The sequence below is a fragment of the Octopus bimaculoides genome, unplaced genomic scaffold (genome assembly GCF_046866305.1).
Source record: "Octopus bimaculoides isolate indiv1 unplaced genomic scaffold, ASM4686630v1 contig217, whole genome shotgun sequence".
Classification (NCBI taxonomy): Eukaryota; Metazoa; Mollusca; class Cephalopoda; order Octopoda; family Octopodidae; genus Octopus; species Octopus bimaculoides.
Genome location: NW_028315466.1, coordinates 14,150 through 38,418, shown reverse-complemented (window position 1 = coordinate 38,418; position 24,269 = coordinate 14,150). Strand labels below are relative to the sequence as shown.

Below are 24,269 nucleotides of genomic sequence, written 5' to 3'. Positions count from 1 at the left end.
GTGTTACGTCAGCTTCCTTGAAACGGGAAGGAAGAGCCATTTTCATCGTACTTGTGAGTATGGCGAAAGAATGTGTATGGTGTATGCGTCTGAAAGATCAAGAGACAAAGACTTTCCTCTCTGGGGAATCCCTCATCAACTTCTTCAAGTATCAATTGAAAAGGAAGGTGAGAGAAGAAAGGGAAGTTTTGTCTAGTGAATGTTTTAAAAAAAGATGGGTGAATGTAGCAAGGATGGCACGGGTGAATGACAGAGCCACCTTGAGCATAATCCTGTAAACCAGATAAAAAAGGTAAAAGAGAGTCACTTACTGTAATGTTTTGTTTTTCAATGACAATGATAATATAGGTGAAAGTTACCGTGGTCTTTTCCGTAGACTTTTCTTTCCACGGATAAACCTAAACTGTTTCCCCTTTTACACCAGAACATTGCTGTGATACACGATCCTTATTGGTCGCCTTTTTCTTCCCTCTCTTTACGATTCTGTTTGACCGAAAATCTACCCCCCTTTTTTCTTCTCTCCTCCCCTCTTCCCAAAAAGAGAAGCTCTACTTTGTACTTTGTCCCCCCTGTGTTGAGCCCTGTGAGGCTAATAAAGAAAGTTATCTATCTATCTATCTATCTATCTATCTATATATATATATCTATCTATCTATCTATCTATATATATATATATATATATATATATATATATATATATATATATATATATATATATCAATCTATAAATATATATAAAATTTCAATAAGGGTACTAAAAATTACAACGCGTTGTAATTATTCAATGGCCTTATTGTAATTTTAATATAAATTAACCATTATGATATTTTGGTATGCTGGCCTATGGTAAATCGTTAAATAATGACAATATTCAAATTATATATATATATATATATATATATATATATATATATATATATATATATATATATATACACATACATACAGGCTGTTAGTGTTTGTTTGAAAAATTATTTTATCATGAAAGCTTCTGAAATGCTGATAACTGTGTAGCAAACTCATAAGAGGTGGAAAGAGAACGTAAGTTCGTTTGCCCGAACATGAGAAATTATTGATTTCTCATTGGTTAAAAATCACTGCCCATATACGAATTATGAACTTCGTTGAAGAAATCTTTCACGGGGTTACGGTTCTATGATTCGTGTATGAGTAGTCATAAAAACCCTGATTTTCGGCAAAATCCCCTTTTATAACTACTCATACACCGTAACCCCGTGAAAGATTTCTTCAACGAAGTTCATAATTCGTATATGGGCAGAAATTTTTAACCAATGAGAAATCAATAATTTCTCATGTTCGGGCAAACGAACTTACGTTCTCTTTCCGCCTCACGAGTTTGCTACAACTGACTGGGACACAGAAGAGATATGAGAAAATATTGGTAGAAAGATAATTCCCAGTGCGTGGACTTTGGTCGAGACACTAATGACAGTATAATAGATTGGTAGAATTAAAACTAAACGAGTATAATAAACATGGTTATATACAAAATAGAAATTATACTGGTTTATCTTGTCATTGCCAGGAAATACTTACGGTGGTGGTAAAAAGGTTTTTAATTTCTCTTTCAATTTTTTGTCCCGAATGAGGTCCAGTGGAGTCACATCTTTTCCATTTGGGTGGTAAAAGTTGGCTCCAAAATGGAATAGGTAACTTGCAACTACAGTGTTACAAGTCCTATCTTTCTGACTGAGAGAGAGCTTAAAGGCATACTACAAATGATGAAACAATAATTTCAATAATACACAAATATATATTATAGATAAACAAAATTATAGCTTCATGGCAAATATAGGAAATATAATGGAACCATTATCAAAATAATAAAATACTAGACACAACATACCAACAAGAACCTATCTATACAACTGGCTTGGTAAAGGTAAGTGGTCATACCAAACGAAATACTTATGGAAGCATGGTGAGCTACATTTGTTGTGTTATATATAAATGTAACAGCATGACAACAATGTAAGTTATATCAGAAAAGAGAACAACTACAACATAGTAATTTCCTGACATAACAAAATCAATATCACACAGACATATCCAAACATATCAATAATGTTTCCATAATTAATCAATAAACATCTTTGGATGCTGAAGGTGAAGTAAAGGAAGTACGAATTAGTGTCACAGTTGAGGCAGCACACCAACACATTATAGTTAATAAACTGTTCAAACTATTAGTCTGATAAACAATTCCCGTATGTGGGGTGGTAGGTGGATACCAGAGGAGGTCCTTGTCACCAAAAGATACATTATTACAATTTACAGATGACCATCAACTGTCTGAAATAGAGTCAGTGACTTTTATTTATATGGGAAACAATCAGTTGACAATAAACACCATCAGCTCTACCGATGGATAGACGTTGATGGCTTTGTATATGAATATACGGATTGGTACATACAAAACCTAAGTATAAACAAACACAGTAAGGACCTTGCGCCATTGCACCCATTCTCTAATGTTCTAAAATTCAACAATGTTATGACATTTCCACAAGATGTCAGAGCATATGTACACTAGAAACGAAGTATGGTAGAGCGCTGTTTCAGGACGAATTCTTCATAGAATGGGACTGGATATATTTATCACGGTACCAGCACTATAAACTTTATCGTCTATCATGTTACACACACCTCACTTCTTCTACCCTGCAATATCGTTATTTGGGAATATCTCCTCTCCTCAATAGGTCGCCTCTCCTTCACAGTGTGATTGCTGTATTTATATGGACAACATATGAGATGAGTCACCTTCTCTACCGTGGAGAGGCGATACCTTTGCGAGTAGAAGATGATGGAATTTCCTTTGTTAGATAATGAGACTGGATCATGAAATAGTAATGGAGGATGGGGTTGATAGGTGTGTATTGACACGTGACAAGCAACATCTATCTGTTTCGCTCTGTCACTCTCTCTCTCTCTCTCTCTCTCACTTACACACACAAATACACATATATTTATTCAGAAATAACTTACCTCATCTAAAATGGTTATGTGCTCCACTTCAGAATGAAATAATGAATCTCTGCCTAAAACCAGGTGCAAGCAATTATTTCCTTCATTGTCGACAGCATTTACATTCGCACTTCTGGCTATCAGCCTGTGCATCATTCCGAGATTCCTCTTAATGACAGCTTCAAGCAATGGTGTCCTATTTTCATTGTTCTTCATTTCGAAATTCACTGATTCCTTTGTGGGGGTAAAAATAGAAAATGAAAATTTACATGAAAATCAGGGTTGATATCAATGTCGTTACAGTTTTCTACTGGATATTAGATCAAACTGATCAATTACATTTGATGTTTGTCAGTGAAATAAATCTTCCATACGGACCTTCTATAATCTGCTACATTTCTGTGTTAGAGACATGATAAACATATTAAGATGTCATAAACAGATTGTTGCAGCCTAATCTACATTTATCCATCACTATAGTAAGCTGTAGGGCAACAGAACAAGAGTAAAAACATGATTAGCAGATTAAGACTAGTAAAGAAGAATTATTATTTCTCATGTTTACTTTTGATGTTGCTATATTAATAAGGGGTTCATAAAACTGCTGAACCAGTTAGCGTCCACATCTATAAAGCTAATGCGCGCGCACGCACGCACACCCACACCCACCCACACACACACACACACACACACACACACACACACACATCAATGTTACACATATAAATATATATAATGAATTAGGGAAACAGAAAATGGAGTTAACGAGAATATGCATCAGAACGATCGTTTCAACCCATCTTGCATCGGTCGCTTGCGGGTGGGATACTATACAATAGGTTGTTGTGTTGCATCCTCCAGTGCAGATACACCTCATCGGGTGTCTTGTTTTAAAGTAAAGATACCTCATTAAATATATTCAGTTTCACTTGACATGTTGTTGCCAGGAGCTTCTTGGATTACAACATGAGAGACAACAACCTCCTGGCAACAACAACATTCCAAGCGAAACCAAATATATTTACAGAAGTATCCTCTTTAAAACAAGACATCCGATGACATGTATCTGCACCGGAGGATGTAACACAACCAGTTATACAATATCCTATATGCAAGGGACCGATGCAAGACGGATTGAAACAATCGTTGTGATGAATAAAAATTCTCGTTAACTCCATTTTCTGCTTCCCTCGTTCATTATAAACTGAAGGAACATGGCAGAATTCCTGGTGTAGATCCAATCACACTTAAAGCTCAGCTGTGGATGACATGAGGTAACCTAAACAACGAAAGAGCTTTAAGCGGCATACGTCTAAATGTGCACCCAAATTCCAAATATTTACAAATACACACACATACAGGGAAGATGATGCCTTGGACGGAAAGAATTACAGAGGTATCAAACTATTAGACGAAGCAATCATGATTACAGAGAGGGTCACAGCCCAAATAATTAAGACGGGCGTTAGTCTAGAAGAGATGCAATTTGGCTTTGTGCCAGAGCGAAGCACCACTGATGCTATATTCCTGGAAAGGCAGCTGCAGGAGAAGTACCTAGCCAAAGATAAGCACTTGTACTTGGCCTTTGTTGACATGGAGAAAGGCTTTGACAGGGTCCCTCGATCCCTTATCTGGTGGTCAATGCGAAAACTAGGGATGGACGAGTGGTTGGTGAGAGCATCTCATGTACAGGGATGCTGTCAGTAAGGTGAGGTTTGGCAACGTGTGTAGCAATCAATTCAGGGTACAAGTAGGGGTTAACCATGGATTAGTCCTCAGCTCTCCACCCCGTTCATCAGAGTCCTCCAAGCAATAACAGAGGGATTAAAGATGAACTGCTTCTAGGAGCTCCTCTATGCTGATGACCTTGTTATCATAGCCCAATAACTTCCAGAACTAGGGAAATTTCAGGTATGGAAGCAAGGTCTAGAATCAAAGGGCCTTAAACTTGATCTTACAAAAAACAGTCTTATTAAGTAGGAAAGCAGACAAATCACAAAGCCCCTCAGGAAGATGGCCCTGTTCGATCTGTAGAAAAGGCGTAGGTAGGAACTTCATAAGATGTGCCCAGTGTAAGCTATGGACACATAAATGTTGTAGCAATATCAGAGGAAGGTTCACAAGGATAATGGTTTTTGTGTGTGGAAGGTGCACAGGTACAATAAACACCACAAATGTACAGAAAATGGAGCCCATCAATTGCCAGGTAGGTAAGCTACTGGTAGCTGATAGTTTCCGCTATCTAGGTGAGCAAGTCAGTAGTGTGGTCGGTTGCTCCGTGAATGTAGATGCAAGAATAAGAATAAGATGTGCAAAGTTCTGAGTGTTCCTAACTCTATTGGTAAGAAAGAGCGTCTCCCTCAGATTGAAATGCAGACTGTATGATGCCTGGGAGTAAACAACTATGTTACATGGCAGTAAAACATGGGATGCGACTGCTGAGGACTTCCATAAACTTGAAAGAAATGAAGCCACTATGTCTCGCTGGATGTACAATGTCAGTGTGCATGTACGACAGAGTGTGTGTGTGGGGGGGGGGGTCTTGAGAGAAAAGCTGGGCATTGGAGGCATCCAATGTGGTGTGCAAGAGAGACGTCTGCGTTGGTGTGGTCTTGCGATGTGTATGGACATGGACAGCTGTGTAAATAAGTGCCGATCTCTGACTTCGGCGGGGTCCTATGGAAGATGTAGACCCAACAAGACTTGCGATGAGATGATGAAGAATGATCTCCGAACGTTGGACCTCATGGAGGTGATGACAAATGACTGAGAGGCCTGGTGATATGCTCTGTGGGAGAAGACATGTTATGCCAACTGGAGTTATGGCTGTGGTCGTGCCGGTGTCATGTAAGTGGCACCCGTGCATCATAGTCGTGGCCGTTCACTTTGGGTGCCATGTCAATGACACTCGTGCATCATAATCATGGCTGTTCGCTTCCGGTGCCATGTCAATGAGATCTGTGCATCGTAGTCATGGTGATCGACGGTGCCAAGTAAATTGGCAATGGGGAATTATGGCTGTTGGCGGTGCCATTTAAACGACAGCCGTTCGTGAATCGTAGTCGTGGTCGCTGCAAGTATCATGCAAGTGGCACCCGTGCCGGTGGCATATGAAAGCACCAATTACACTCCTGGAGTGGTTAGCATTAGGAAGGACATCGAGCTGTAGAAACCCTGCCAAATCAGACAGGAACATGGTGCAGCTCATCGGCTCATAAGATCCAGAAAAACCATCTAACACATGCCACCATGGAGAGTGGATGTCAAATGATGATAACGATGATGCTAACACACACACACACACACACACACACACACACACACACACACACACACACATATATATATATATATATATATATATTGAATGGATGATGTCGTTGAATGAGAAGATTGAGCAAAGAGCTTAAATTCTGGTTCTCGTAGGGTTAACGTATTGTGGGGCTCCTTGTTTCTTCGTTTGTCGTTTAGGGTGGTTTTGTTGTAAATATACCATACATTAATGGTGCATCATGCTCCTTCACAGGGATTCTAACTATGGGAATGTGACAGTTGATGAGTGACTTCTAATTTAAGGAGGTTCTCTACATACGTACTTTACTATGCATTTATATGTACATAATATGTACATCTATCGTGATTGTATCGGGATAAACTATCCAGGATCGTACCGTATGAACCCTGAGGTATGGTCCAGGTCCAGGTCCAGGTTAATCGCATCGAATAGTAGGAAGCACCTAGAATTGCTCATGGTAAGTAATATGACTGTAATTCATCTGATGGATAAATCCTGGGTTTGCTTCACTGGATTATTTATATTTTCAGGAGTGTAAATCCAACCAATTACAAAGGATATGGTCACTGGTACATCTTCAAATTTTTGTCTTAATTTGTCCAGTTAATTATACTGCATGATTGGTTAATTTGGGTCATATTAACCATTTATGCTGTATGTGTAAAAGTTAAAAGAAAAATTTGAAGACGTAGGAGTCTCCATTTGACCGAGGCCATGCTGGAGTACCGCTATTAGTCGAACAAATTGATGCCAGTACTTATTTTCTGTAAGCCTAGGACTTACTCCATCAATCCCTTTTGCCGAACCGTTAAGTTACGGGACGGAAACATACCAACATCGGTTTCAAGCTATGGTTGGGCGGGACAAGCACAGACACACATACATACATACACACACATATACATACGACAGTCTTCATTCAGTTTCCCTCTACCAAATCCAGTCACAAAGCCTTAATTGGCCCATGGCTATAGTAGAAAACACTTGCTCAAAGTGCCACGCAGTGGGACTGAACCCCGGACCATATAGTTAGTAAGCAAGGTATTTATCACACAGCCCGGAGGATATATTAACCTCTTAAAGGGATGATTACATCCAAGAATACACTGGTTCTATAACTCATGTCTTTGGGAAATAAATTTCTCAAAAACAAGAGGTAAATATTAAGCATATAATCCATATTGAATTAAGAGAAAGAAATGGAAACTTAATGGTTAATAAATATTCATTATTTAATTCATAAACATTCATTCGTTCAATTATTTCAAGTTTTACTTATTCAATAAATTACAAAGTTATGCAATAAATCTGCATTTATAATTGATGAACAAAATATTATGAGGGAAATATTAGACTGTTGTGTCGACGACCCCAAGCGAATAAAGTAAGCTCGACTAAGACTTATAAATAGAGGTAGTCTGACTGTTGCCTGACAGTTGAGTAGAGTGGACTGACGGCTGACTGAGAGTTGAGTAGCTGCCGAGAAGCAGTCAAGCAGAGATCTTCCGAAGGTTCTAGATAGCAGTGGCTTGAGACATAACATAGACATTAAAAAATTACATGTTGACCAATCTATTCTATTCAGCAGACAAAATATATGGATTTTGTTTTTATTTTTAGTGTATGTGGTGAGAGCCAAGGGATGAATTTGAATATAATGAAAAATAAAATATAATAAAGAATAAAATATTCTATTCTATTTTATCCTTTATTATATTCAAATTAATCTTTATGCTCTCACATACATACTCTAATAAAATAAAAACAATTCCATACATTTAGTCTGCTGGACAAAACAGATTGGTCAAAATGTAAGTTTTTAATGTCTAATATTTCCATCGTGATATGCAGATTTATTGCAGAAATTTGTATTTTATTGAATGAATACAAATTGAAACAAATGTGAGAATGAACTATTATTAATTTATTAATAAATAATTATTAACCATTAACTCTCCATTTTCTTCTTTTAATTGTTCATATATACATGCGTGTGCATTTCCATGTGTGTGTATGTGTGTATGTCTGTACGCATCTATAGTAAATAAGAAAAGAAAGTACAGTATTATATATTTCAAATAATTAAATTGCTTTTGTGATAATTTTTCCACCTTAATAATTAGATGATTATAACTCTACAAAAGGTGACTCTGATAAGAGTCTCTTGGTTCTAAAAATATTTTAGAGTTTGTTGTTCACTGTTTAAATAAAATGTTTAATTACAAACATACACACATACAAACACCAAATCACGCATACACACACCTGCCGGGTTTGAATGGGAAACGATACCCCACCAACTATATTGACTGGAAATTGGCCCAACAGATTATCATTTATTCCGCAGTCTTCAAAATAATTGGGACGAAAAAAATATGAATTCTATAGAAGAGGTCAGAACAGTTCTGGAAGAGTATTTTTCGTCACGGACAAGTGAATTTTCGGAGAGGGATATTACAATTCAACTGGATTCATGGAAGCACACACACACACACACACACACACACACACACACACACACACACACACACACACATATATATATATATATATATATATATATATATATATATATATATATATATATATATATATACACTAGCGGGCCTTTCGGCCTCTGGCCCGGTTTATTCGGCGTTGAAATGTATTCATAAGGCACATATTGGCATCTATCGTAATGTCCATTTTCCTTACGATAAAAGATGCAAGGCATTCCTTCAGCTTTTTAAGCATAAACATCAAACTCGATCAGCTGAATTGTTCGTTAATTTCATAATTATTTATTTATTTACTTTTGTTTTCATCACGTGTGGAATGCGACATTTGCTTTGAAGTGAGAGGAGAAAGTGAAAGATGTAATTATGGTATATGAAAGAAAGTGGGAGTACGTGTATGTATGTGTGTGTGCATGTGAGTGTGTGTGCGTGCGCTGTGTTCAGCTTTATGTATATGTAGTCAGTCACACGCACACAAAGACACACACGTACACCAAATTATCTGTCATATACACATACATACATGAATACATATACACTATCTTTTGTGTGTGTGCGAAAGAGAGAGAGAGAGACTGAGAGAGAGAGAGAGAGAGAGAGACTGAGAGAGAGAGAGAGTGAGTGGTAGTGTGTGTTCCCTTGTGTGTGTAAGTGGTTAGGGCTCCTTCGCACCTGTTTCATTTGTTTCAGAAAAGAAGGTCGGAATTTTAAAATCTTCAGCATCATAAATTTTGCAGAGCGAAAACTGTCCCGAATTTTATCTGTACCTGCCTAATCTAGAGTGTAGGATTCACATACACTTAAACACATACACACATACATACATACATACATACATACATACATACATACATACACACATACATACATACATACATACATACATACATACATACATACATACATACATACAAACGAAAGAGAACCTACTGCAAAGGCAATGGCTCTGGTAACAAAGAAATTTAACCAATCTGCAAATTCTATATAAAGGGTACCTTGGTACCTTTCGACATGGTCACATTGGGGCAGGCTGCAAATTTACTAATCTGAAATCCCATATGACCAGTACCCGTTCCACTCACCCGAAAAACAGCCTCCAACAACACAGTCAGGTCACATGATACAATGTAACCATGGTGGAGATTTGTGGTGGTGTTCACATAACTTCCCTGGCAGAAACAAACTGTGGATGCAGTGCGGACAGTGGCTGCTGAACAACAGGCCTTTTAGGGGTTGTACAGGAGGTTTTTAAGCAGCTGACCTAGCTTCACCAGACAGCCAGTGTGAAGAATACATACCAGTATCCCAACCAGACCTAACGACAAAGGATCCAGGGTGGCCACTAAAGACACCCTACATGTCAGACCAGTATTCTTGCTAAATATCAGGGGCGTGGTAACGTCCCAACAATGCAAAATACAGTAAATGAGAGACCTAGTGACATGTAATGAAGCAATATGCTTGTCACTAACAGAAACACATCTGAACGTGGATATTTCAGATGCTAACATACGAATACCAGGGTATGTTGTGCTTCGAAATGACAGGAGAGAAAGGTTGTATGGTGGTGGAGTGGCAATGTACATCCAGGAAGATGTTACGCCCGTGGTCCTGCTGTTACACTCAGACTTAGTCCGTGATATTCTCGTAGTACACCTTAAACAGATGAAAATAGTAATATGTACCACATTTCGCCCGTCAGATGCTCTAAATCATGGGGATTCATTTGAAGAAAGTCTCCAAGAAATGAAAGTAATATTTACCAACCTGGATGACAGCCTGCACATATTTCTTCTAAGGGGTTTCAACCTCCCTTGTGTCAAGTGGCCCGAGGGCCGCTTTCTATCAGGTATTTCGCTGCACATCCTGACACATGCAGAATCTCTGCTTGACCTCACTAACATGCTCTTTATGGAGCAAATAGTGCTCTACCCAACAAAGGGAAAACATTTCCAGTATCTCTGCTTCAGAGACAACATGGTGCTCATCAGTAACGTATTTCCTCGGTCCGTAACGTAATAGACCTAACAATGTATGGTCCACAGAAGACTACAGAAGCACCCAACACCTCTTGGGCCTGAACTTTCACAATGCTGACTGGAAGGGTATCGAGAAAGTGATCATGAAACAAAATTGGTCCGCCAGTCTCTCTACGCAGGATATATTATGTAGTGATAATGTAGCGCATAAAATGATGGTGTAGTGTGTGCAGGTTGAAGGCTATTGTATGTTTGTGAGTTCTGCCAAATGCAAGCTTTCTTTTCAGGTACATGACGCTTCTGTCCCCCATCCCAGGGTCTTGCAGGCCCACACCTCCCACACCCTCAGAGTTGGCATACTGAAAGGTAAGTCTGGTGAGATTGTTGAGATGCTTGAAAGGAGATGTGTAGATTTGTACTGCATCAATGAGGTCAGGTGAAGAGGAAGTTCTGCTAGTTTCCTCACGGGCAAAGAACATAAGTATAAGATTTTCTGGGCAGGGAACACTGACAGGGTCGGGGGCATGGGTATATTTCTTATGGAGAAATGGGTTGATAAGGTAACCGAGGTAGTCAGAGTCTGTGATAGAATACTTAAGATTAGATTAGTGTTGCAACATGGGTTAGCAGCCATTATCTCGGCCTATGACCCTCAGCTGAAGCTACCTGATGGACAGAAAGACTCATTTTATGACACCCTCTTGCAGACTATTTCGTCAACGAATGACAGGGGCTTCCATGGCGTACATGGAGGCTATGATTTTGGTTTCCGAAATGAGGAGGGAACCAGGCTGCTGGAGTGCTGAGATGCAAATGATCTTGTGATTTGTAATACTACTTTCAGGAAACCTGCAAGTCACCTATTCACCTACCAATCTGGTGGACACACTAGTCAAAGTGATTACATCCTCGCCAGGAAACGGGAAAAATGGCTATTTCTAAATGCCAAAACCTTCCCAGGTGAAGAATGCACCCCAGAACATAGATTAGTAGTTAGCGACTTCAGGATCAAGGCTATATGGATGCCCAGAAGATGGCCAGTATGGAGGAGAAGGGTCTGAAAAAGGATCCTGGGAATGGACAGAGATTTAGAGACGCATTACAGGAAGCATTTGATGGAATAGAGGGGGATATAGCATTACATGATGTGGAAGACAACTGGAGGTTACTCTGTGACAACATGTTGAGGGCTACTGACCAGATCTGTGGATAGTGCAAAGTCCCCTCTTGACCCCAGGTAATATGGTGGTGGAACAATGTAGCTGACAGGGCTATTAGGGAAAAGAAACAGGCATGCAGGGACTGGATGAATGGTGGTAGAAGGGAATTGTATCAGATTGCCAGAAGGGAAGCTGGGAGACAGGTTTATTTAGCCAGAGGGGAAGCAGATAAGAAAAATAAATTGCCAATGTTCTGCGCCGTGAGGACCAAGGACTTGAGGTGTTTCGTGTTGCAAGACAGTGTGTAAGAGAGAATCATGATGTCACAGGAAAGAAATGTGTCCCCATGGATGACAGCTCACTTGCATTTAATGAGGCTGCAAAGAGAGAGACCTGGAGATGCCACTATGAAAGGTTGCTAAATGAAGAAAATGAATGGGAGAAAGAGAGTCGACCCAACAGAGGGAACAGCTATCCGAATTGACAGTATCTTGGTAGATAAAGCACTTAAGGGTATGAAAACAGGGAAAGCCTCCGGCTCGTCAGGAATTACCACCGAAATGCTTAAAATATCTGGTGGTGTCGGCTGTAGTCTAGTCACCTGTATTGTTAACCAGGTGATACACAAAGGAGTCATCCCCAATGACTGGTGTAGCAGCACCATAATCAACTGCTACAAAGGAAAGGTGATGCATTAGATACGAATAATTACAGATTTATCTATTTGTTGGATCAGACAAGGAATGTCAGGGAGAGGATCATAGCCCAACTAATTAGGGAGAGAGTCAGTTTAGATGAGATGCAGTTTGGGTTTTTGCCAGGGAAAAGCACCACTGATGCTATATTTCTGGTAAGGCAGCTGCAGGAGAAATACCAGAGTTAAACCTCTGTACCTGGCTTTCGTTGACATGGATAAAGCCTTTGATAGGGTGCGCCGATCCCTTATCTGGTGGTCAATGCGGAAATTAGGGATAGATGAGTGGTTAGTGAGAGCTGTAGAAACCATGTACAGGGATGCTGTCAGTAAGGTGGGGATTGGCAACGAGTACAGTGAAGAATTCCGGGTAGAGGTAGGGGTCCACCAAGGATCAGTCCTCAGCCCCCTTTTTATTCATCATAGTCCTCCAAGCAATAACAGAGGAACTCAAGACAGGATGTCCCTGGGAGCTTCTCTATGCTGTTGCCCTTGTTCTAATAGCTGAGACACTATCAGAACTAGAGGAGAAGTTTCAGGTGTGACAGAAAGGTCTAGAATCGAAGGTCCTCGGAGTCAATCTAGTAAAAACCAAAGTCTTAATAAGTAGGAAGGCACTCAAACCACAAATCCCTTCAGGTAGATGGCCCTTTTCGATCTGTTAAAAAGGCATAGGTAGAAACTCTATAAGATGTACCCAGTGTAAGCTATAGACACATAAGAGGTACAGCAATATCAAAGGAAGGCTAACTGGGAAGATAGTGTTTGTGTGTAGCAAATGCTCAGGAGCAATAAACACTGAAAATGTGCAGAGAACAGCTTCCGTCACATGCATGTTCGATGCCAGTTCCGGCTGACTGGTCCCGTGCCGGTGGCACGTAATAAGCACCATTCAAGTGTGGTCGATGCCAGTACTGCCTGGCTGACCCTCGTGCAGTTGGCACGTAAAGGTACCCACTACACTCTCGGAATGGTTGGCTTTAGGAAGGGTATCCAGCAGTAGAAACTTTTCCAGAACCGACTGGAGTCTGGTGCAGTGTTCTGGCTTGCCAGCCTTTAGTCAAATCGTCCAACCCATGCCAGATAGGAAAGTGGACGTTAAACAACGATGATGATGATGATGATGATGATGACGACACATACATATATACATGGTTGTCGTGTAAGAAGCTTTTTTCCCAACAATACACGGTTCCAGGTTGAGTCCCACGCGTGGAAACTGAGGCAAATATATTCTACTATTACCCAGGGCTGAACAAAGTCTTGTGAATGGATTTGGTAAATGGAAACTGAAAGAAGCTTCATAACATGTTTGTGTCTATGTGTGTGTGTGTGTGTGTGCGTGTGTGTGTGTGGTTCAGCAAAGAGGCGGAGAGGATAAGTGATATGCTTAAAATAAATAAAAGTACTAGGATCGATACATTTGACTAAAAATTCTTCAGGGTGATGTCCCAGCATGGCCACAGTCAAATGTCTGTAACAATTAAATGATATATATATGGTTAATTTCATAATGACCTTGTTTCATCTGACCATTAAATATATTATTGTCAGTGGTGGTGGTCAGTTGGACTGTCAACAACACTAATATCCTCATCCTCATGATCAATATACAGTTCTTTCAAAAACCCAAGACCTATCATTGAAAGGGTTTTGTAGTACATGTGATTAAATCTACCCCTATTATTCCACTGGTACCTTGATGATATTAATATTATACAGATCAATAAAATACTAGAGAGTGTATATAATATGTATTTGTTAACTAACCTGGGACAGCATCAAAGTCACCACATCATAGCGTTTCCTGAAAGTTATGGAAAGAGGAAGGAAAAACATGAAAAATACAAACATTACAGAGACTGAGATAATTAATAGTTATTAGGTCAATAAAGAACCCAAATGTAATTAGGTCATTGTAACCTAATTACAGCAATTATTACACACAAACAAATTTAATCAATACACACTCTACACAGTAGAACAATGATATATACACACCTGAGTAAACACAGAAGTGTATATATGGTAAAATGAACAACTGTTATATAAACATGAAATTTAGGAGGGAAAGTAGGGATACATTTAATTATATGGACCCCAGTAAATGACTGGTATTGTAGTTTCTAAACCTTGCAAAGATGGAAGGAGAAGTTGACCTTGGCAGGATTTGAACTCTGAACTTAGAGAGTTGTATATAAATACCACAAGGTAGTTTTTCCAACAGTAATAAGAAACAAGAACAAGAGGAAAGGGGGAGGGCAGATTATTAAAGGAACCCCTGGATATTACTGGTACAGATTATATTGACCCCAGGGGGAAAATAAATACTTTGGCAGGATTTGAACATGGAACATAAAAGAGACAAATTTCAATACTGGAAGGGGATGATTCTGAATTTAGCCCAGGGTCGGAGTAAATAGGGAAACTAGAAAGGAGAGAGAGTGATAGAGAGAGAGAGAAAGAGAGAGAGAGAGAGAGAGAGAGAAAGTTGTTCTAGATGGGACGAAAAGAAGAAGGGAGAGGATTTGAACCTGTAACGTTGAGGTAATGGAAGATGAGATGAAGTAAAGAGTCCAGTTAGGCAACAACAATAACAATTATGGTGATGATTAATTAATGAAGCAGATTACAGTGTCATTTGTGTGTGAAAAAGAGAAGAAAGACAATGACCCCATGGTGGGATTATGACATGAATGACTCAATGAAAAAGAAACAAACATTATTGAAAACATAAAAGAAACAGATTTGGATATTCCAGATCCAATGGGGACTTACAATAGAACTGCCCAATGCAGAGGAGTGTCTCCATTTGGGTCCACCACATTGGGTTTGATGCCAATGTGGCTCAACAAGGAGCCAACTATGTCTGTGTGTCCATAGAGACAGGCCCAGTGTAGAGGTGTGCGACCCCTATTATCTTCTAGATTCACCTGAAAAAGAAAAGAATAAAAACATTAAAAATGGTGTGTGAAAGGGGGAGAGGGGTGGTGAAAGATTAAAAGAAAAACTCAAAGAAAAAGAAAAGAGAAGGAATCAAATTAATTAAAAATGGTGGAATGATTGGGGTGGGGAGTAATTAAGGGTGATTTCTATTGTATTTATACACACTTGTATACACACATATTTACATATAAATATATTTATATATACACACACATATATATGTGTGTGTGTGTGTGTGTGTGTGTGTGTGTCACAAATATATATTTATATGTGTGTGTATGTGCATACACACACACACACACACACACACACACATATATATATATATATATATATATATATATATATATATATATAAGATGAATAACTCAATAAATAAACTCAGAGCAGCAAAATGTGTGTGTGTGTGTGTGTGTGTGTGTGTGTGTATACATGTGTGTTCGCGTGTGTGTGTGTTCATACTTACATTTATTGTTTTATTCCTTCATTTGTTTCAGTCATTTCACTTATTTTACCAGTTTCTTTTGCCAAACCGCTAAGTTACAGGGACGTAAACACACCAGCATCGGTTGTCAAGTGATGTCGGGTGGGGGGGGGACAAAGACAGACCCCACAAACACACGCAGTTACACACACACACACACACACATATACGACGGGCTTCTTTTAGTTTCCGTCTACCATATCCACTCACAAGGTTTGGTCAGCCTGAGGCTATAGTAGAAGACACTTGCACAGGGCACCATGCAGGGAGACTGAACCTGGAACCATGTGGTTGGTAGGCAAGCTACTTACCACACAGCCACTCCTGCGCCTACACACAGACACACACACACACGTACACATAACCACATACACATACATACACACACTAGCGCATGTACACACATATACCTCCAAAACACACATTACACATAAAGACACGCACACAATTTCACACACATGGGTACAAACACACACGCACATACATGCATATACTCACAGGTACGCCTACACAAAACCCACACACAACCCACGTACACACGCATACACAAATTCACATACACACACATACATATACATACTCAGAATATATACATACACGCACGCACACACACACACAAGCGCACACACGCACGCACACATGCACAGATACCTAACACTCACAATCCCACGCATACACGTATAGACACCCGCATACGCACACACATACACACGTACACACATACACACGCACACACATACTTGGACACACACACACACATATATACAAACACACATGCAAATGAACCCACACATGCCTCCCATACACACAGCATACAGTCATACATACATTCACACAATTATACACACATGAACACACACACGCACATACAAGCACACACACACACACACACACACAGTCACAGAGTAAAGTACAGTTACTCCACAGACACAACCTCACGCGTACACACATACACACACAAACATACATACACACACGTACACACACAAACATACACACACACACACTGCAAACAACACACACACACACTACATATACATATACGCACACACATACTTCAAACTACCAGTACCTTTCTACTGACCAATCTCCTATGCACCTGTGTAGGTAGACACACAACAGGCAGCCACTCCTACCAAAATTCTTCCTATGACCTTAAAGGATACTATGTCCAACCACACACAAACATAAACAGCCACAACCACACACTGACATGTGTGCATGCATATACCCACACATATACACAAATACCTCCTTCTCTTGCACTCTCCTGTCTTTGAAAAGAACTTTTTCGTCACCCTTTCCCTTCCGGTCATTCCAATATGTGGCCGCGTGGAACGAACTATAGGAACGGACAGACGATCGGTCTGTCCGCGCCTGCAGCCTCCGCCGTTCGTACGCACTCTTCTGCCTGCCGCCCTCGCCGTCGTTGCCTCCTCCGTGGCCGCCGCCACCGTCATCGGTCGGCGTTCGCTCTGTGGATCTCGTTGCGAGCGTTCGTGCCGACCGACGACGATGACGATGAATCGAACGCGGCTTGCCCCTGCTGCAGCGACGTCTCCACGCTGATGCTGCCCTCGACTCGGACGAGACTACCCGCCGAACTTAAGCATATCGCTAAGCGGTGGAAAAGAAACCAACCGGGATTCCCTAAGTAACGGCGAGTGAACCGGGAGAAGCCCAACGCCGAATCTCGCCGGTCGTCGAGAGCTGTGGCACAAGGGTCGTACACGGTTGATCGTTTCGCGCGGCTAGGTTAGAAGTCCCCTCGATCGGGGCTGCCCAGAGCGGGTGCCAGGCCCATTCGGAGCCGGCGGCGATCGGCGGTGTTTCTTTTTGGCCCGAGAATCGGGTTGTTTGGGAACGCAGCCCAAAGCGGGTGGTAAGCTCCATCCAAGTCTAAATACGGGGACGAGTCCGATAGCTGACAAGTACCGCGAGGGAAAGTTGAAAAGAACTTTGGAGAGAGAGTTCAAGAGACCGTGAAACCGCCCAGGGGTAAACGGTCGATATAGACAGCAAGACGGGGGCCACAGAAGTCGGAATCCGCTCAGGAGCGTGTAACAACTTACCTGCCGAATCGACCGGCCCTGAAAATGGATGGCGCTGGAGCGAGCGACCGATGCCGGACCGGCTGGGCGACAGGTTGTGCGATCGCCGGCGCGGCGACTTTCCGATACCCGGTCGAGTAGGAGGGCTTCGCGGCGTGCACGGAAGCCGCGGGCGCGAGCCCGGGTGAAGCCGACCGCGGGTGCAGATCTCGGTAGTAATAGCAAATATTCGAACGAGACCTTCAAAGACCGAAGTGGAGAAGGGTTTCGTGCCAACGGCGGTCGAGCACGGGTCAGTCGGTCCTAAGAAGCGGGCGAAAGCATCCACGAAAGGCGCCGGATCCGTCGCGAACGAAAACGAAACGAAAGCAGCAGCGGCCGGCCTCGCATCGAAAAGGAATCGGGTTAATATTCTCGATCCCGAACTCGGAGAGTGCCCGACCGGTACGGGGCTGTAGCGTTGGCGTCGGAATCGGCATCCCGGGCGCCTTTCCGGCCGTCGTCGCGCCGCCTTCGTAAGGAAGAGATAGCACGCAAGCGCGAACCGCGTGCGCAACTCGCGCGAACGTCGCGGGGTTGTTGGACGAAGGAGGAAGTGGCGATCCTCCTAGCGAAGGAAAAGGAGTTGTTGGAGGCCGCGTGCAAAAGGATCGCTGTAGCTGTGCCCCCCCCCCCTGCTTCCGAACAAGACGCTGAAGCAAATACGTGACAAGCGTTCCGACTTGAAGCGTGCCGAACGGCGAGTCCGAGAGCGAGAAGGGGTTCTGCCGGCACCCGAGGCCACGCGGCGTGCGCCTGTCAGTAGTGAAGATCAGCCCGCTGTCTCGGACTGGTGGGAGCCGCTTAGCGATGCTGCGTCTCCAGGACACACCCGTTGGGCGTCCGTCTTCGCTGAGTGCCTTTTGGCCCTCTGCGACGACGCCTCGGATGCGAATTGGGACTCGTTTGAGATACGGTAGGTGCCTCGACGGCACCAAAACACCGACGAGCGAGAGTACAGCAATACGCGCGATACCAGCGTTTATACGCTCTGAATAGGAAGCGGCTCATGGCAGCAATTCTTGGCGAGGATTTGGAGGGTGAATGCCCCGTCCCGATGCCCGAAGTAGAAGAGCTCTACAGGGACAGGCTCTCCCAACCGAGGCCAGAGGTCGATTTAAGCACTTATCCGGCCTCCTCCCTGGTGGACAACGTGCCTATCTTGCGTCCATTCACCTTGGAGATTAAGATCGCCCGCCGGCGCATGAATTCGGCCTCCGCCGCCGCCGGCCCGGATGGCCTGACGCCTCGCGAAGTCAGGTCGGTTGACCCTGCAATCTTATCCAATGTATTTAACTGTTCGCTCCTGGCGGGACGCGTTCCCAAGGTTCTGTTGCAAGGCAGGTCAGTCCTCCTTCGCAAGAAGGCGGGCAGCCCGAACGACCTGTCAAACTGGCGGCCACTTACGATATGCTCTGCGGCGTACTGTTTATACACGAAGATCCTGGCCGTCAGGATGCTCGGAGCAACACCCCTCAACCCGGCGCAGCACGGTTTCAGCAAGTCCGACGGATGTAGCGAAAACACCTTCCTGCTCCGCCGGCTGCTGGACCGCTCCCGAGGGGTACCGTCAGGACAATCACGAATCTGCGGATAGAAGTCGCCTTTCTCGACCTGGCCAAAGCCTTCGACACTCTCGCATTCCCTCGTTTTTGCGGGCATAAGAAGGTTAGGTTACCACGAGCACTTGATCCGGCTCGTGAAAGGGCTGTATGACGGGCGTACGACTAGGTTCACGATTGGAGCCACACGTAGCGAGCCAATAGAGATAAAGCGAAGTGTTCGACAGGGTGACGCTCTCTCGCCCCTCCTCTTCAACATTGCGACCGATCCGCTGCTGGATGCTCTACCCAGCAGCCTCGGTTTACATGTGGATGGGGTTGCCTTGGCGGGCCTGGCGTATGCGGATTACATGGTACTGGTTTCCGGGTCTGCCCGGGGGCTACAGAGCTTACTCGACATCTGCTCCGAGTTCTACCACGCGGTAGGCCTCGCCATTAACGTCTCCAAATGCGCCTGGTTCTCCATAAAGGGTTGGGGGAAGTCGTTCCTCGTCAACACGTCCTGTCCGCCGACTCTCGACGGGTGTCAGCTACCTAGCGTCGAACCGGGCGATAAAGTATCCTACCTCGGTATCACGATCAACGATGAGATAAGCCGTTCTCCACTGAAGCCTCGGCAAAAGTTCCTTCTGCTGCAGCAGTACTACCTGCCCAGTCTCCTCTACGGGCTGACGCAGGTAATGCCTGCTAAAGCAGAGCTCGAGAGACTTGACGCAGTCGTGCGCGCGGGGACACGAAGGGTCCTGCATCTTCCGGAGATGACGTCTAATAGCTTCCTCTACGCCGCCAAAAGAGTCTGTGCCAGCTGGCACGGGCGATACCCAAAAACGTGATTCGCCGGAATCTACGTTTGCTTGGTTCCCCATACGATACCGTAAGCACGATAGCGAGGTCCGTTAACCTCGCCCAACGGAATGACGAACTGTCCGCCCTGTTCGATCTTCCACCTGTCCGGCCTGACGACGCTCCATATACCCTTGACATCCGCCTCCCGCACGCTGAGAGGTGGGCGTCCCAGCCCGTCCAGGGAGTATGTGCGGCCGCCTTCAAGTCGGACCCGATCGGTAACAGTTGGTTGACGCGACCGGGTGGGATATCTGAGGAGTGCTACTTGGGTATACTCAAGATGCGCACCAATACGTTTCCCACCCGCGAGTGCCTCACCCGAGGAGGCCGCGGCGATAACACCTGCCGGCGGTGCGGCAGCGCTTCCGAGACGATCTCTCACATCAGTGGCCAATGCCCGCGCCTTAAAAAGCAAAGGATGGCCAGGCACGCACGAATATGCCGGCTGGTGGCGAGAGAAGCAGAGCGTTACGGTTGGGTGACCGACTGGGAGCCGGTCTACCACGTATCAGGATCCAGTCTCATACCCGACCTGGTGTTTCGCAGTCCTGAAGAGGTAGTGATAGTTGACGTCACGGTTCGTTATGAGCAGGGTACGGCGCTGTACGATGCAACCCGTGAGAAAGAGAGGAAATACCGACCGCTGATCTCCCTCTTGGGGACGGAGCTAGGCGTGCCGGTACGGGTGTTCGGTTACCCAGTCGGGGCCTGCGACGCATGGAGCCGCGAGGCCGAGAGGGTATTGAAAGCCTTGCGCATTTCGGACAAGTCGTTTATGAAGCTGCTGAGCAGGACAGCGATGCTCTGCACGTACAGCATGCTTAAGGACTGATCCATGAGGGTGGATCAAGGGGCGTGTCCTAACATTCGTCCACAGTGGGAGCGTGGGCGATAATCCCCTCCTGCACGGGCATCGTCGTCGTTTCTAGAGTTAACTGCCAGTTCCATCCGGCGTGTTCTGACTACGGTTTCCCGAGGCTCGCTCGGGGTCCTCATATCGGGGCAGGGCGTGCGGAGGCGCCATGTGGCTGTTGGTATCCGATGCATTCGGTTTCGCCGTCTCGGATGGGTCTCGTGATATTCGGTACCGGTCGCTTGTGGTTCGAGGTCTCGTCAGGATCGTGTAGCGAGTCTCTCTATGTCCGTGTCCGGGTTCCTCGGTTGCCGGGTCGTTATTTCTCAGCTTCGCCGGTCGATTTGTAGTCGTAGTCGCTTTTCCATCTTGCGGCAATCGTTGGACACTCCTCAAGTCCTGGGTTGGTTGCGCGTGTATCGAGTCCCATTTCCCTGCAGTTCCATCGCAGGGCGGGGGACGGGCGCTGACTGGACCCGTCCCCCGTTTCCGTCCCAGTCACCTAGAGGCGGACAGCCGTCATTGGCCGTACGATCGGTCGGCAGGGACAGTGGCCCGCCCCCACCCGGGGACGGGATCGTAGCGTACGCCACTGATCCGCCAGCCTGTGCCGGCTATTCCGCGAATGGGAGCCCCGCAAGTAGCTCTCTCGTCTCGCCTCGTGTCCCTCCACGTCTGCCGCTGGAGTCGTGCTTGCTCCGGCTTCGAGAATATTAACCCGATTCCCTTTCGGTGCGACGCCGGCCGCTGCTGTTTCGTTCTTAACGTTCGTTTCCTATTTCAATACACTTGTTCTTACTGACCCGCATATATGGAGCTGGGCAGAGAGAGAAGATATATTGTTTATAATGTTTGGGTGGATAGTGTCAACCCGTAATAGTAAACCACGAGGGTAAATACAGACTATAACATGTAGGGGTTGTTGCTGATTAACTCCTGAGACAGATGTATGGTCGAAGGCTTCCAATCGTGACCATCTAATCTTTTTTATGAAGGATATGTAGGACTCTTTTATCTACATCTCCTCTGTATGAAGGTGTGATCTGGGGAGAGATTTGGCTACTATTTCTAGCAGCTCGAGTAATCGTATATTGAGTTGATGAGAATGAATATAAGAGGTGAAGAGAGAGAGAGTGTGTAGAAATAGGCAGACAGATATAGAGAAAGAGGGAGATACACACACACACACACACATATATATATGTCAATACACATCTAAACACTTCAAAATACACATAGACATCTACACATACACAGCCATACACTTTCTCTTTGATGTTTGTTTCAGACATGGAAGACAAAGGTTTCTGTCTAAGCTTTAACCGACCCCTAAAGTTCTCTGGATAAAGGTCTGGAATACCGTGTCGTGGTGTGGGTTGCCTCTCGTTATACCACTGTTTACTTTAATTCGCGTTGCCCTTTCAGTGGCACGAACTGACACCAAGCTAAACAATCCCCTCCTGGGGCTATCACCAACTTCTCGGTCCTTCTACTACTGGAGATATACACAAGTATGTATACTAAGTCAGTGTATAGATGTATTTGTATATCTATGTAGATATATTTGTGTGCATATTCTATACTTATATACATTTTGTTGTATATAAATATAGAAGCCTCTATGCATACGTATCTAGCAGTCTGTCTATCTGTTAGTCTATATATGTCTCTGTGTATGTGTTTGTGTGTGTGTGTGTGCGTGTGTGTGTGTGTGTGTGTGTGCGTGTGTGTATATAATCATTTTAACATATCTTTAATATACACACTTACACACACACCACGTTGTTTTATATAATATACTCTGTGAATATCAATTTGTTTATACTGAGCATGAAACACGTTGAGTTGATCAGCTAAATTTTATAACCAATTAATTGTTCATGTATGATCGTCTTTTTAACGGTTTATAAGGAGTACACTTGTATAGGGAGTTTTAGTATACTAATTGCATTGGTAATCTCAATGGAGGTTTTACAAACGACTGTATTGTATATGTGAGTCCCAGTCCATAAACCCTGAGCCCCTGCTAAGGATTGTAAACCCCAGCTGTCTGTAGCAATAATAACTCTTTCCACTGTGGCACAAGGTCTGAATGTTGAGGGGAGGGGCTTGTCGATTGTATCGGCGGCATTTGAACTCAGAACGTAAAGACGGACGAAAGGCCGCTAAGCATTTTGTCCGGTGTGCGAACGATTTTACCAGCTCACCACCGTACTAATAAATAATATATACCCGAGGCCCTGATGGAGATGTAAACAGCAATATAGTTAGGGTGAAGACAATGAAAACCCTACTGTTGATCTATTAGGTTCAGGTGACTGAGTACACCTTGGTATGTGTGTGTGTGTGTGTATCAACATGACACCCCTTTAACTTTTAGTACACGACTGGCAATTTCAGTTGATTTAGGGTAAGGTAAAACCTACCTGCCTATTATATCTATCTACTTATCTCTCTATCTATTTATCTGCCCCCTCAACACACACACTTTGTGTTGTGTGTGTGTGTGTGTGTACACACACACACACATATATACATGAAACCACTGTTGAAAACCACGTGTTGTTTAACGCAGGGCAGCGTTGATCCCTTAGGATTCTGATATCATGAATGAGCAAAAACGGAAAAGACACATTTGAATAAATAGTCCTATATAAACTATGCCTGAAAAATAACAGGCATGATGTTCACGGCTGGAGTGACATTCAGTATAGGGACTTATGGTGAAAGGTAGTCTCTTCATTCCGGGGCCTCCACATCGTGTATGTTACTTGTGTGCCCTGTTTTCGTTTATTAGCTGTTAACCGGGAACTCTGTTGCACCGACTATGAATAACAATGACACCGGTTATAACAATAAAAGCACTACTGTACAATA

The 24,269-nt window shown here is 43.5% G+C and overlaps 1 protein-coding gene across 1 annotated transcript; it reads right to left on the bottom strand.

The window, feature by feature from the left end:
* Positions 1–1,300: 1,300 nt before the first annotated feature.
* LOC149129004 (uncharacterized) lies at positions 1,301–14,834 on the bottom strand. The gene is made up of 3 exons (XM_089346840.1): positions 14,382–14,834; positions 3,010–3,222; positions 1,301–1,733 (listed from the first exon to the last, which is right to left on the bottom strand). Exons 1-3 carry the CDS (start codon positions 14,463–14,465, stop codon positions 1,554–1,556), a joined length of 477 nt encoding a protein of 158 aa, XP_089202966.1. The 5' UTR covers positions 14,466–14,834; the 3' UTR covers positions 1,301–1,553.
* Between the last annotated feature and the right edge of the window lie 9,435 nt (positions 14,835–24,269).

Excerpts from the sequence above, each read along its gene's own strand:
- LOC149129004 (XM_089346840.1), bottom strand. The coding sequence starts at position 14,465 with ATGTTTGTATTTTTCATGTTTTTCCTTCCTCTTTCCATAACTTTCAGG. Across the intron at positions 3,223-14,381 it reads TGACTTTGATGCTGTCCCAG|GAATCAGTGAATTTCGAAAT; the intron begins GTTAGTTAACAA and ends ACCCCCACAAAG. Across the intron at positions 1,734-3,009 it reads ACATAACCATTTTAGATGAG|TATGCCTTTAAGCTCTCTCT; the intron begins GTAAGTTATTTC and ends CATCATTTGTAG.